Raw genomic sequence first — 13,412 nt, forward strand, 5'->3', positions numbered from 1 at the left:
TCCTCGAGAGCCTGACGAAGCTGATCTTCGGTATATTGAGGCATTATATATAGAAGAAGACATGTGCAAAAGATGAGCCCATTTGGACGCGAATTGAAAATGTTGTGATAAAAGGAGGTTGGGGGTGGGCATTGGGTTGTGGTGGATTTTCGCGTTTTTGTGGGTGCCAGAAACAGGGGGGTGCCAGGAAGTGGGTATGTTGACTTATTGAAAATTTCGGTATAACTTGCGGAGGAAAAACTGTATCGGTGTCCGCATACCCTCCCAGGTCCAAACACTCGTCGGGTCGACGCCATGACGCAGGAGCAGATCCACTTTGGCCTCGAAAAGAGCCGGAATTTCCTCGTTCAGGGCATTGTGCCAGGCATGCCCAGCAAGTTGCGGTGTGAGTTCGCAGGTGACAGTTGCTCCACACCCGAATAGGAAGTCCATCAGTTCGATAGAGTGCCCGTCTGCAGTTGCAGCCTCGGCGAGGGCCATGTCAAGCTCTCTGGCGTATTTCGGATGTCGAAGCATCGGTTCCTTCTTCCCATCCTCGTGTTCATCTCTCAAATAATGGGCCTCCGATATCTTCAATCCATACTGATCTGAATCCCGACCAAAATGGGATCTGAGTTTCTCTAAGATAGTCTTCATCGCCTTCTTCTTATAGATCCAGAACTCTTCCTCGGATGTGTAAGGCTCAAAATCCTTATACCAGAACGTCATGTGATAGCGGCTTCTCGCTGCAAGTGCGAGAGACCCGAGTCCCGTTGCATCATGGACTTGAAGCCAATCCCTGGTCTCACGATGCTCTGAGCGATTTGCAACGTCGATACTAAAGACAGGTTCAGCTCCATTACCGAAAAGGACGTCGGCAGCCTTGAGGTGACCTCCCAGAAGGGCGTCGTGGAGGCAGCTATCTAGGTAGTGTTGAGGTGCAACACAATCTGGCCTGATCTGGCTTTTCAAAACCCGCAGAATGATATCGCTTTGGTCGTTCCGCACCAGTCGCAGGAGAACAGCGTGGTCCCGAACAGCTTTGCGGTACAAGAGCGGTGCGATATATACGGCAAGGCCGCGACAGGTGAGTCGGAGATGGCGAAGGCATGAGAAACTGAGGTCTGAACAAGCTGCGATTTGCAAGATAGTCTCGGGGGGTAGAGATTGAAGGCAGGTCATCCTAACTCGAGAAAATCTGTTCAGTGTGTTATGCAGAGAAACGAACAATTGACTTGGCACGGAACAAACTTTTCGCCCTCATGAGCGGCCATCATCTTAGAATCAGAGGTGGGCAGCTTTATCTACAGATTTGAGATGTTTAAATCAGACGCGATACCCGAGAATGATCAAGCCTTTGATTTTGACTGTGTTCACAACAAACAAAGAAGCTATTCACAGCGAAGCTCACCACAACCTGAATAGCTTCTTTGTCCGCCCGGGCCCGGACGGGCAACGATGCGTTGCCGTTTTTTCCCCCCAAAGCGGGGCCGCTTCCTTTGCCTCAACCACCAGGAGACACCACGACGTACGTGGCGAAGCCGTTCATCCTGATGCTGTCGATCAATTTGCAAGCTTGGTATAACTGTGATCCCAGCCGAGTTGAATTTCTGCAACGTTCGTCTTCTTTGTTAAACGTTTTTTTACCTCGGCGATCCGTAGGCGAGATGCTCCTGGCATCGACTTCCAACAAAGAGGAACTACAACACTTGAAAACATGTGCGCGTGGAAACAAAACCTAAATTCCTGCGTTGGTCCTGCGAAAACACCGAAGTCATCATAGGTAGGAGCTCAAGAGACCGCTGACAATCGCCTATCGGAGGTTGCTTGTCAAACGACAGGTCTGAACGCGTTGCTTCTAACATGTATGGCATCGCTCATCGCCTCCAAATGCACGTGTCCTGAAGGGCTTCCGCCTCAAGTATGCCCTGGTGTTCCGCGCTCCATCCCTTGGCCATCTCCCCTTGCCTTCTAGATAATCCTCCGTGTAGCGGATCCCACTGCACTGAAACGATCCTCTAGCTTTCCCAAGCCGATCAAGATATCCCTTTCCACCAATGCCCTATTTTGTCCCTCAAAGTCGGCATTCTGTCTGGACTTGGTAGTTGTCTGGGAACTGGACGAAGACTTGTGGTCAGTGGTCAAGCTGGAGCACAGAGTGATTGAATCGAGACATACCTTTCGGTAACCAATCAATATGCGACACGGCAACGTATCTTCGTGCCTCTGTTGAACCCTTACGCGTCGTCCGAGTAGGAGCTTCGACACAACCACAAGCGCGGCCAGACTTCGACTCAAGAAGCTGAAGCACAGGTCAGTAATTCCAAACCATACCATGAGCAGACCTCCAAATACTGGTTGGCTCGCAAAGCGATGAGACCGTCGTTACCTGTGCCGGAACATCAGTACATTTCCATCATGGAATGTCGATCAAGATGTGACGTACTTGATCCTGGTTCAAGTACCGGTGTCTATGGCGTTGATTGGTGGTGGCTTGCAACGTCCCGTTACAACGCTCGACTGCAACTCTGAGCTCGCAGCCTGCAAGCTCCAAGTGACTGAATTAGCAAGACGCTAGCGCTGCGTGATCTGTTGTTCTGGTACATGTGCTGATCAGCAGCTGCAACGTTAGATCGTGACGAAAGTACAAGCCTTTGGGTGAGCACGGGTAGGCCACATCTTTCCACCGCCCTAGCATTCACGCCCCGGGTGTGTGAAAAAGACAAACAGATCGCCCAGTTGCGTGCGATTGATCCATCTGCTGAGAAGAATGGTTGAGCATTTAAGTGCCCATTGAAGGAATGTTCTTTGAAGAACGCTTCTCAGCTCGGCGCCAACCGGACCCCTTCCCGTTTGTCGATAGGCGTCTCTGATGTGAAGGTTCCAAGTGGCGAGGTCGCATCAAGAAGAAAGGTGGACAATGATGAATGACTGACGATTTGCCGCCTGGTGGCCGGGGGATGTCCGCCGCAGGCCCCGAAGACAGCCGCCAAGAGTCAGCAAATGAAGCCGGCTCCAAAAGTGCCGATGAAAAGCCGAGAGAAGAGTGCCAAACAGATGGATGAGCGAGTTGTGTATCACCCTTGCTGATCCAAGAATGAAATGAGAGAGATGCCTGGCTGTTTTGAATAGAGATCGGCGGGTGGTCAAGTGTGGTGCTTCTGCTGCTTCAAAAGCAAGTTGAAAGATAGAAGATTGCTTGAAGGGTTTGAATATGCGAGGAGTGCCAAGCTCCTGTGACATTGAAAGTGAGATGAATCAGAGGGGCCGTTGTCATGTGACTTGAGGAGTTTCTGCTGCCCCAGACACATGGGGAGAGTGCAAAAGAAGAGAAAGTGTGGTCTGTTGGGTTCCTGTCGCCGGAGGAACGGGGAGTGAAAAATGAGATGTGTTGAGCCATATGTCTGCTTCTGCTGTCTCAGAAGAAGAATAGGAAGCAAGGAAAAGTGAGAAGTCCAAACAAGATGATTGATGTGTTGGGTTCCGAGCTCAAGTTGCCAAGAGAGCGAAGTGAGGAGAGAACATTTCTGCTGCCCCAGAAATGCCGAGTGAAAGTGTGAAGTACCGGAAATGGAGAAAGTGCCGTGTGAAGTACTGGTTTCCTCGCGCCAGAGGAAAGTGAAGTGAAGTTCAAAGTTGTTGAATAAGGCGAGATGCCAAGTTTCTGCTGCCCCAGAAACGTGAGGTGAAGGCAAGAAAGTGCCAAAGAAGTTGAAGGATATGTTTGTGCCAAGCTTCCGATAACCAGGAACATGAAGTGAAGGCCGAACCGGTCTAAATTGCCGAATCAGAGTGAAGTGCCCAGGTTCTGCTGCTCCAGAAACGTGAAGAGTAGCCAGGAATGGCCAGAGAAAAAGATGTGTGAAGCGTTGATTCCTCCCGCCAGAGGAAAGTGAAATGAAATTCAGAGATGTTGAATAAAGTGAGTTGTCGGGTTTCTGCTGCCCCAGAAACGCGAAGTGAAGATAAGATTTGCTGAAAGAGTTGAAGAAAGGTAATGAGTTGTCAAATTCCTCTGCCAAAGGAAACTGAACTGAGTGAAATGAAGTGATGACCCAGAATGGAGTGTTGCATCAAAGTGGAGTGACGCGTTTCTGCTGCCCCAGAAACAAGATGAGAGAAGAAGGTTGAGTTCACGAGTGCCAAGTCGCGAGCTGAGAGTGCGGGTGAGAGAAAAGGAAACCGAAGTGAAGGGAATGAAGTGATGACCCGAAATGGAGTGGTGCGTCAAAATGGAGTGACGCGTTTCTGCTGCCCCAGAAACGAGATGAAAGAAGAAGGCTGAGTTCGCGAGTGCCAAGTCGCAAGCCGAGAGTGTGGATGAGAGAAGTGTGTCGTGTTCCTGCTGCTTCAGGAACACGGAAGTGAACAGAGAGCCAAGAGCTTGAAGTCAAAAGTGTGAGAACTGCCGAAATAGTTTGCCGAGTTTCTGCTGCCCCAGAAACGAGAATGTTCGGGTAAGAGACGTGGTGTGTGAGTGTTACGTCTCAAGATTGTTACGTCTTAAGGATGTTGGAGGATCAACCAAAGGTCATCGATTGGTACGAATGGGATGAGGACAAATGGTCGAGTTGCTGCTGCTTGGAAAGCATGTGGAGAGATGGTTCGAGTGCATGGAGAACCAAACTTGACCAGAGATGGATCAAAGTGAGTCGTGGATGAGGAAGAAACCATCCATGTGCCGATCTGAAGCGGAGTCCAGAGATGTTGATGATGGAGAAGCGAAGGTGCTCTCCATGTTGATTGACTGATGTGTCAGTCAGCTGATGTGCCGTTGAACTGATGTGTTGTTCAAGCGATGTGTCGCTCAACTGATGTCTCAATCGACTGATGAATCATCCGATGTCCGTGATTGTGTCGGAAATGAGTTGTGTCAAGAGTCTGTGGAGACAGTGTTGAAAGAGAATGTTGTTGAGCGAAGGGTGGTGGTCGAACCTCAAGGCAAGGTGTGGATGATTGCCGAGGTTGGTTACCGAGGTGATGAGCCTCTGTTGATTGCAGTCTCGCAGGTAGCTGTGCAAACTTCCTGTGCCAAAGCCACATTGCAGATGGTATGATAGATGTGCAATGGGTCCGGAGTGATGAGATGAGTGTAGAGTGTTGAGACTGCAAGGAACCCTGGGGTGAACAATGCCTGGCGTATGTTTGATGGTAGGCAAGAGTTCGAAGTCACAATGTGTGTTTGTTGAAGTTGAGAGTGAGAGTGAGAGTGAGTGTGAGTGTGAGTGTGAGTGTGAGTGTGTGACTTGTCGAGAGTTTGAGAGACCCAGGGGTGGCAGGTTGTGTTCCAATGACAGAACAGTGACCCGCCGTCGCGTTGGCTTCGTCGTCTTCGATCGCCCGATCGCAATTCCGACTACTGACAGCCGACACCAGCGTGAAGGTGCGACATTGTCGGCCGTGTTTTTTAAAGAGGTTGTCATCCTCCAAGTCCAAACGAAATTTCGAATGGATGGGCGAGGCCTGCCAGGATCATCAGTCCTGAGAAGGCGTAATACATATTGGTGCCTGTTTGCACGGCAGGCTGCATGTATTGTCGAGAGTAGACTGGGCGAGGCGAGTAAATCCGACCTCAAGCCGTCACGGAGGGGCGCGTAACCGACCGCCAACCGTGTGCCAGGGCGCGACGAGGCGAGTAACCGACCTCAAGTCGCCGGCCCCCGGCCAGCCTAATCCTCCGAACTCCAAATGCGTCGGCGCCGCGAAATGTCGTTGCGGAGGGCGGGAGGGAGAGGAGCGAGGCTAATGCCATCCGGTAGACCCCCAACTGGTACAACCAGAGCACGATCTTCCATGAACTGGCCCCACCGAGGTCCGAAAGGGAGATCCCAATCGGGGTGAGCACCGAATTCACGCACCCTGCGAGGGGTACGCCAGAAGAAAGGCCACTCCCAGATGCTGTCGCCTAGCACCGCGCGCAGGTTTCCCATTGCGCCGAGATCCCACGGGTTAAATCCAACCGTCACATGCTCCAAGCCGTTAGGCCCGGCAATCCCCATCGGCCATGCCTGCTGGGGGAGGTTCCGGATATACGCCGTCGTCTCTTTGTGCGTCTGGTTCCGAAGTCCCTGGTTAACCCATTGACCCCGGAATGGCGCCTTCTTCACCCACAGGAATACGAAGGGAAGGGCTCCGGCAGCCACGACAACTGGGGACAGCGACCACCTGGTTCCAAAGGAAGCCAGTGAGAAGCAGAGAATCCCCAAAGAGTAAAGGTGGAAGACCACAACCCAACCCATAAAGAGCAGGTATGGCTTCTGAGTCTCCAAGGAGACCGGACACCATAACCACCAACACTAGATCAGATGACCAGAATCATTAGCCGAGCTCTGCCAACACGAGGGAGAAGGAGGATAACTTACATAGTGGTCAAAGAGCGCGATGCACCCCAAGTCCACCCCCTTGTTCGTCGTGCCGTGGTACATCCGGTCCAGTATCGACCCAGGGCCCTCCCCACCTTCCAAGTCGGCGTTACGGGAGCAGCGAAGGCAGAGGTTGGGTCGGAACCCCAGGTCGAACCAGTACCGGGAATCGTCGGCGTCGGCCAGGGTCTGCATAACCACCTTTCGGCGGGTGACAGCTCCTCTCGGGATCCGGTACCCTCGTCGTATAATGCGGTACGAATACCACCAGAGGGACACCAGGCAGCCAGCTGTGTGAAAGAGGACGAAGACGTAAACACCCAAGAGGGCGTAGGCGGTGACAAGCTCCGAGGGCGGGCGGAGGGTCCAAAGGGGAACGTCGCGGGCGGCGGGGATGAGGTGGTGGATGACTGACATAGGTTAGTAAAGGATAGAAGATGTGATGAGCATAATGGAATGAGATGATGTGATGATAATGGAATGGGATGGATATCGGACGAACCCAAAGTATGGCAAACCAGCCAGGAGGTCGCGACCATGTCGAAGACCAACAAAACCGGGATCCACGAGGAGATCCACGCGAACGAGGCGTTGGCGATGGCCAGGGTCACGCCAAGAACCCAGGCGGCGGAGGAGGAAACCGTCTCAACAACGGATTCCATGGCTGCGGCGGCGGCGGCGGCGGCGGCGGCGGCAGAGAGCAGATGGCGGCGGCGGAGAGCAGATTGCGGCAGGTTCTGATGAAAGGACAAAGAGTAGACGAAAAAAAAGACGAGAAGGCAGTTCACTTGAGATTCGTCTGTAGTCAAGTCAGCAAAGTTTGATCGAAAACTCATCCTTTGGGGGTGATCAACGTACTTTACTCGTGGTCCGAAGAAGAGAAGAAGTTCAGAAGAGGGGAACGGGGCGAGAAGGGGATTAAGTAGAACGCCCACGAGAGAGTTTTTGCGGGCTTCCTTCCTTCTCTGGCCTGATCATGAGTCCCCGTACCTTCCTCCTTCTCAAGAACCAGCAGGTTCGTCAGGCATGGAGGCACCACAATGACGACACGGGCGTTGAGAGACAACGAGGGAAGGAACGCCATGTCGAGGAGCGGAAGGTACCCCAAAGAATACTAAACTTCGGTAGGAAGGAAGTGCTCCCTGTATGGCAGGAATTGCAGCAGCTATCAACACACTTGAATCGTCATGAGCAACAAATAGCAATCACTGGCGAACCGTGTCTTTTACCCTTGTTGCCAGACTCCCTTCACATACCTTGCCCGCCTTGAGGAAGGACGCATTAAGGTCTGAAATGATAGTTACCAAAGGTCCTTTCATTCTTCGTTCTTTCCACTCCCACTCATGCTTCAGCATGCCGGCATCAAGCGTCCGTAACCAGAAAAATAAGGTACCTTCCTAGGTACCTCTGGCAGACTGGCAGAGATGACTACTGGAAGGAACGAAGGCGGTTGGATTGGGAAGAGCAAGAGCAAGATGAATGTAACTGGAGCTCACAAGACCAGGGAAAGCAAGACCCGTGGAAGCAAGATGCCTAACCTACCTAGACAGGGCGGAAGGCATTTTCTTGTCTAATTCAACGCGAAAACCGCACAAGTCTCCGAAAAGGGTGGAACCGGACACTGTGAATCCCTGCAATGATAGCAATCACGATGCGTGAGTGCAACTTCGAAGGTATCTGCTGGCGATCTCAGAGGATCAGGCTTATTGCAGAGGCAGGAAGCCGAAGTCTTGCAATAAGCCTCAAAAACAAGACTCATTATTGCCCGACAGCAAGTCCGGTTGTTAAGGTGTCTTTCCTCAAGGCATGGCACTGGACTTGCACTTTCCTGAAGAATCTGATGTCCACCTTCGTTCCGAAGAACAGCAAGTGATTGGCTCGATTGGGTGGACAACTCGAAGATTCCAAATGGAAGTGGAAAGAGCCTTCACTCCGCGGTCCTTCTCATTACACGACGACTACACGCGATGTAGGTACTTCACCTCACTTGGTAAGTAAGGTAGCTGAAGGAAGGCAGGTCCGTTGGTGGTCAAAACGAGCTGCTGTGATTGGCCAGGAGAGTTTGACCCGCTCCCGTCCACGCCGTCCCACCTTCCACCTAGATTGGGATAGGTGGGTCGCCAAATGATGAGTGGCAGAGGGCAGTGCTTTCCCGACTCCTACAGCAGTGGTACGTTTGAAATTTTCCGAAGGGTGACGGGAAAACCTGAACTCAGACACATGCCGTCGATCTGTAGGACTTCTTGTCAGTAACAGGACCTCGCCTGCCTCACTTGCTCGAATCCGCCCTGGTCAGGTCACTTCTAAGCGTACCTTATGGGGGCAGTCTCCAGGGTCATCTATCTTGCTTTGGGATCAATCAAGAAAGAAGGAAAAGGACGATGAGAACATCTACCTTATCGAAAGTTCTCACGAACTCCTTCCACACCTCAAGCTGAAAATGGCACACTTATGGGTTCGTACCTTAGTATTCAAGACGCCACTGGGAAATGGAAAGTGCACACCAAAATAGTTAAGATACCCAAGTAATAGTGAAGACAAGTTGCCTGCGCCAAATGACGAGGAATTGGAATGGACTTGCCGTTTCTGATGTTTGAGTCTCTTTATCGTGGATTAGGAAAGAGGTGCGGACCGGGCAAACGACCTTTCTGCCTGCAAAAAAGCCTCTTAAAGTTGGGAGAAAATGACGGCGTGGCGACTTCACACCCACTTCCTCTTTTACCAGACCCTCAATGTTCAGTGCTAGATATATGATAATTTTTCCTAGTTCCGCCTAAGATCACCTCATTTCCTTGTTCACTGAATGCTTCTGAGCAGTCATCCGTGGCATGGTTGAGGTATTTCGGCGGCGGCGAACGGTCTGAGCGTTATGTTGGAGTATGAAACTACTGGCGGAGCTCTTTTCACGTCAATATTAAGGAAGATACATAGGTAGGCCGAGGTATCTTACCTCACCTTACATGGCAGAAGGAGGTGTCAGGGATTGGGACCCACTACGGCGAGCTCTGGCACCTTAAGAGGAAATCAAGTATCGGGACGTCTTGAACCATCTCCTCAGCAGGCAAGGGCCTGGCATGTAGCCACCTTACTAAGAGCTCTTTGGGATTCTATTCGACACGTAGAAGAAGGCACCTGTTGATCTCCCAGTAATTAAGCGGTATGGGCTCCAGCTTGCGCGAAAGACATCAAGTGTTGATGGCGCACTGCCATTTTCCAGCGGCCAGCGATACGGTAGTCTAACGACTTGTCCAAATGTCCCTTTCTAGGAGGAAGAGCGTAGAAGGTGCTTCCTTATCCGCTACGACACTTTCTCTCAGCAGCTCTAGTTTCTTTCGCAGGTTACCAATCTCCTACTGCCCAGCGTTTGCCGCCGAGGACTTTTGGTGGTAATCCCCACAAGCTTTGGCGAAAGTGACACTAGCAGACGAGAAATCGAAGCTTCGCAGGAACCAAGCCTATCTGTCGGCAGTAATCTCAAAGTGGTAACCTCAGTAGATTGGACATGCCTCACGATTCGTTCAAGACCACCTTCCCATTTGCTCGAATTTTGACTGAGGTATGGTATTCCGATACTCGTGACTGACAAAGGAGACTTTCCATCTTGAAATTTACGCAGGGTGGAGGCTTCGCGGCATAGTTACCATGGCCTTGGGAAACCTTATGTGGCCGGTGCGCCTCTTGGCCAATAGGCCAGCCTTAGGTTGCGTGAGAACCTTGATATCGAATTGTTGGCCTGAATTTGACACTCCATGTATAAGCGTAGCTCTCAAGGTTCATGAATGTTTGACCTTTGAGACCATGAGTAATTTTCGGTTAAGGTTCTAGGCCTTGAGCGTCAGGGCGGATATAGATGATATGGACAAATACATAAAGAGCACGATACCTCCCAGAAAAGCACGATAGGACACTTAGACAGAAGACACTCTTCCACTTACAACGTCTCTGATTTTCAGGAATCAGGCCTCCTCAAGCTTCATTCCTCACCTATAAGCATCTGTCATTCCCAAACTTCATCACTCATTCACTGTTCTTCTATCAACCAAGCATCCATCCTCATCCAGCATCACTTATCAGTCAAGCCTCGCATTGTACCCAAGCGTCTTGGCACACTGGACGCAAACGACATCACAAGAAGCACTACTCCACAACACAGCTATCAACCACCAAGATGAAGCCTGCCGCTGCCATTTTCGCCATCCTCTCCAGCGTCTCTCTTGCAGTCGCAGGAGAAATTGGAGGGCCAAAGGAGGAAGAAAAGCTTTCAAGGGGACCACTTCCCCTTCACCAGCTCCCCGAATGCTGGCAGGGCTGTCTACAAAGCGAGAATCACTGGTACCGACCCGACATTAATAAAGTCAGCGTCTACTACTTCTGTGTGGATCCGCTATTCGATACCCGCTTCTGGTCTCTACATGCCCTTGCTACATGCACGGCTGGCGCTTGCAGCAAAGCCGAGGCTTACGTGGCGCAAGACTGGTACTTTGATATTTGCCAAATGAACTAAGCTTCAAGGCCAAGGATATCCAGTCAAAGTACCCAGAACCTACCAAGGAGAGAAGCAGCTTTTGAGGCAGTTTTTACTCTTCGATCAAAACACATTCGCAAACTGCGATTCATTCACAGATACCCCCCGCTGCTGCCACAGAAACCTAGCAGAATGGAAAGCTTGTAGGAGTAAAGGATAGGAATTGACGAGAAGAATAAGAGTAGATGGGAACCTTGTGAGATGATGAGGGATAGGCGAGTGTGATTCTGAGAACGATGGTTCGCGGCGTTTTGGTAATTACTCACTCGATATAAGGAGTGAGGCACAATTACAAACAACTTCACTATGCCCCTCGCAAATCCCTGAAAGTGTCACTGACGCCAGGAGTATTGCAATTTCCAATGAAAATATTCGCCTTCGAACTGGCTATGATCATTCATCTGTGTGAGGGAATTGAATGAGCAGGCATGAGTCGACGTGATTCAAGAGCCGCAATGCATCGCTCTCATGAATCACGCCGAAAGAGAAGACGTGGTTTGCGCTCGCATCGTGATTGGTCGAAGCTTTGAAATCAAGTGTGTCATCCAATGCACACCATTCCCCCCGGAGCTAAGCCAACCCCGGTCGCCATCATCCATCTCCCCCGATAATGCCATTCCCACTTCATCCTCATGTCAACTACCATCACCGTACACATATGATCTACCTACATTAGACCTCTACGCATTATTAGAACCCGTCGCCTCGGGAACAGCCCCTAGACCTGCGATAGACGCCTCACAGCACCAAAGCCCCGTCTTCTCCCCAACCACCTAAACTCTCTGTTATCTGCAGCACCCACCCCGCGATCGCCGCCCTTATCGCCCCCTTATCGGCAGCCCTGAACCCTACCTCCCGTCACCTCTCCTCTGGCTCTTCCTCTCCGCGTTTCGCTCTCAGCATCCATCCATCTACCTTATCCAATTCCCGATCCCACTGCTGCCGCCGAAAGCCATCCCTTCACGCGATCATCACCCCGACCACCCAACATGGCAATCTTCAGCGCCGTCCCTCCCCCCGAGGCCATCGACCACCAGATCCCAAACACCGTCTCCTCGCCGCCACCCCAGTCCCAGACTCCGGTCGCCGCCCACGTCGCAGCCCAGAGCGCGACCACCGGCTCCGTCGATATCGAGGCCTGGACTGTCTCCGCCCTCGAGTCCCTGAGCGTTAGCCCCATTGCCCGCGGCACGGGAACGCCGCTGGTTATCAACCTCGATGAGCAGGTCAAGAAGGCCTCTGCTGCTGTCACGATTGCCACCGAGAAGACAACGACGACGACTGTACAACAGACGCCTATCCGGCGACCATTGAGCAGGCGTGATAGTCAGAAGAAAAGGGAACAGCTTTTGAAGGGGAACGAGGGGAGCCGGGCGCGTCGGCGATGGGAGAATGGTGAGCCTTCCCTTCTCTTGGATACAGGAGTCCTTGCAGTGACAAACACATCCCCGCTGTCATCCTTTATCTTCAATAGCTGACCACATTGTTCCCCTCTCATAGATCGCCTCATTGGCGTACCAAACGCTCAACCGCCCCTCCCAAGCGACTGGGAAGTCCATCCAACCTACCCGGTCCAAGTCGTCCCCTACCAAGTCGCCCAGTACTGGGATACCGGTCTCCGCCAACGCATCGAAGAGAAGACCGCCAAGCTCCAGGCTCAACGCAAGAAGCAGCAACGAAAGGACGGGTCCGCGACAGGCTTGTCTGTCGGCGAGGTGCCGCGCGACCTGCGCGATACTGCAAAGCGGACGCCCGCCGTTCGCGGCTGGGTGCGTGTGCTCGAAGAACCCGTGCGGAGTTTCTTGAAGGAGCGGAGCGAGGCGAGCGATGCGGAGGGGGATAGCGAGGACGAGGAGATCGTGTTTGTCGGCAGGAAGGGGATGGCTTCTGCTGGCAAGGGGTGGAAGAAGGCTAGGCGGGAGGTGGGGAGTGAGAAGGTTGATGACGGGATGGTGTTTGACTCGTTGGGGGATGACGAGAGTGCTTCTTTCAAGTATGGCCCTGCCCCCTTTCTCTTTGCGATGTTTATTGACCTTGGTGTTCTACAGGCGATGGTTGACGCATTCCATCTCGGATTACTACGGTCTACAATCCCACTCTGTCACTACAGGCGAGCCTGCCCGCCGGGTGGTGTACGTGACGGTACGGGAGCAAGGCAAGCGGTCTAGTCCGAAGAAGCATACAGTCTTGCCTCGTCCTCTGTGGGAGATGTGCTAAGAATTTTGCTGCCTGTCGCAGCATCGCTCTTGTTGCAAACCGGGCCTCTCCACCGCACTCTAATAGACTGCTTTTGTGAGTAGATGCCTACGAAGCTTGGAGGAAGAAGGGATCTGTTGGTTAGATACGTTTGAGACGCTTAAATCATAGAGCATGCCCACGCATGTGGCATTGGGAGCAGACAAACTGCGGTGATTTCTAGAGCGAGATCTCGGACGGAGACTCGCCGGGTTTTCAAACCTAGAATGCCAGTTACATAGCTTTGGTCGGCGAGGGCGACTAACGAGCTCGCGGTCTGATGCAGATATTTAAATGTGAGCTGAAACGTG

At 52.0% G+C, this 13,412-nt stretch overlaps 5 protein-coding genes across 5 annotated transcripts; 2 read left to right on the forward strand and 3 right to left on the reverse strand.

Moving 5' to 3' along the window:
* Nucleotides 1-204: 204 nt before the first annotated feature.
* Nucleotides 205-1,256, reverse strand: CTAM01_15378 (uncharacterized protein; the record flags this gene model as incomplete). Its single annotated transcript, XM_060531375.1, has 2 exons — nucleotides 205-1,112; nucleotides 1,208-1,256. The coding sequence occupies 2 exons, from the start codon at nucleotides 1,254-1,256 to the stop codon at nucleotides 205-207; spliced, it is 957 nt and encodes a 318-aa protein (XP_060374026.1).
* Nucleotides 1,257-3,397: 2,141 nt separating this feature from the next.
* On the reverse strand, nucleotides 3,398-3,733 carry CTAM01_15379 (uncharacterized protein; the record flags this gene model as incomplete). The annotated part of the gene is made up of 1 exon (XM_060531376.1): nucleotides 3,398-3,733. The coding sequence occupies one exon, from the start codon at nucleotides 3,731-3,733 to the stop codon at nucleotides 3,398-3,400; it is 336 nt and encodes a 111-aa protein (XP_060374027.1).
* Nucleotides 3,734-5,648: 1,915 nt separating this feature from the next.
* Nucleotides 5,649-7,425, reverse strand: CTAM01_15380 (DHHC zinc finger domain-containing protein; the record flags this gene model as incomplete). Its single annotated transcript, XM_060531377.1, has 4 exons — nucleotides 5,649-6,275; nucleotides 6,342-6,751; nucleotides 6,844-7,140; nucleotides 7,332-7,425. 4 exons carry the CDS (start codon nucleotides 7,423-7,425, stop codon nucleotides 5,649-5,651), a joined length of 1,428 nt encoding a protein of 475 aa, XP_060374028.1.
* A 3,084-nt stretch (nucleotides 7,426-10,509) lies between these two features.
* Nucleotides 10,510-10,845, forward strand: CTAM01_15381 (uncharacterized protein; the record flags this gene model as incomplete). Its single annotated transcript, XM_060531378.1, has 1 exon — nucleotides 10,510-10,845. One exon carries the CDS (start codon nucleotides 10,510-10,512, stop codon nucleotides 10,843-10,845), a length of 336 nt encoding a protein of 111 aa, XP_060374029.1.
* Nucleotides 10,846-11,855: 1,010 nt separating this feature from the next.
* Nucleotides 11,856-13,083, forward strand: CTAM01_15382 (uncharacterized protein; the record flags this gene model as incomplete). The annotated part of the gene is made up of 3 exons (XM_060531379.1): nucleotides 11,856-12,261; nucleotides 12,367-12,859; nucleotides 12,915-13,083. The coding sequence occupies 3 exons, from the start codon at nucleotides 11,856-11,858 to the stop codon at nucleotides 13,081-13,083; spliced, it is 1,068 nt and encodes a 355-aa protein (XP_060374030.1).
* Between the last annotated feature and the right edge of the window lie 329 nt (nucleotides 13,084-13,412).

This window comes from Colletotrichum tamarilloi (assembly GCF_030869305.1).
Source record: "Colletotrichum tamarilloi strain Tom-12 chromosome Unknown Scaffold_160.1, whole genome shotgun sequence".
NCBI classification, from domain to species: Eukaryota; Fungi; Ascomycota; class Sordariomycetes; order Glomerellales; family Glomerellaceae; genus Colletotrichum; species Colletotrichum tamarilloi.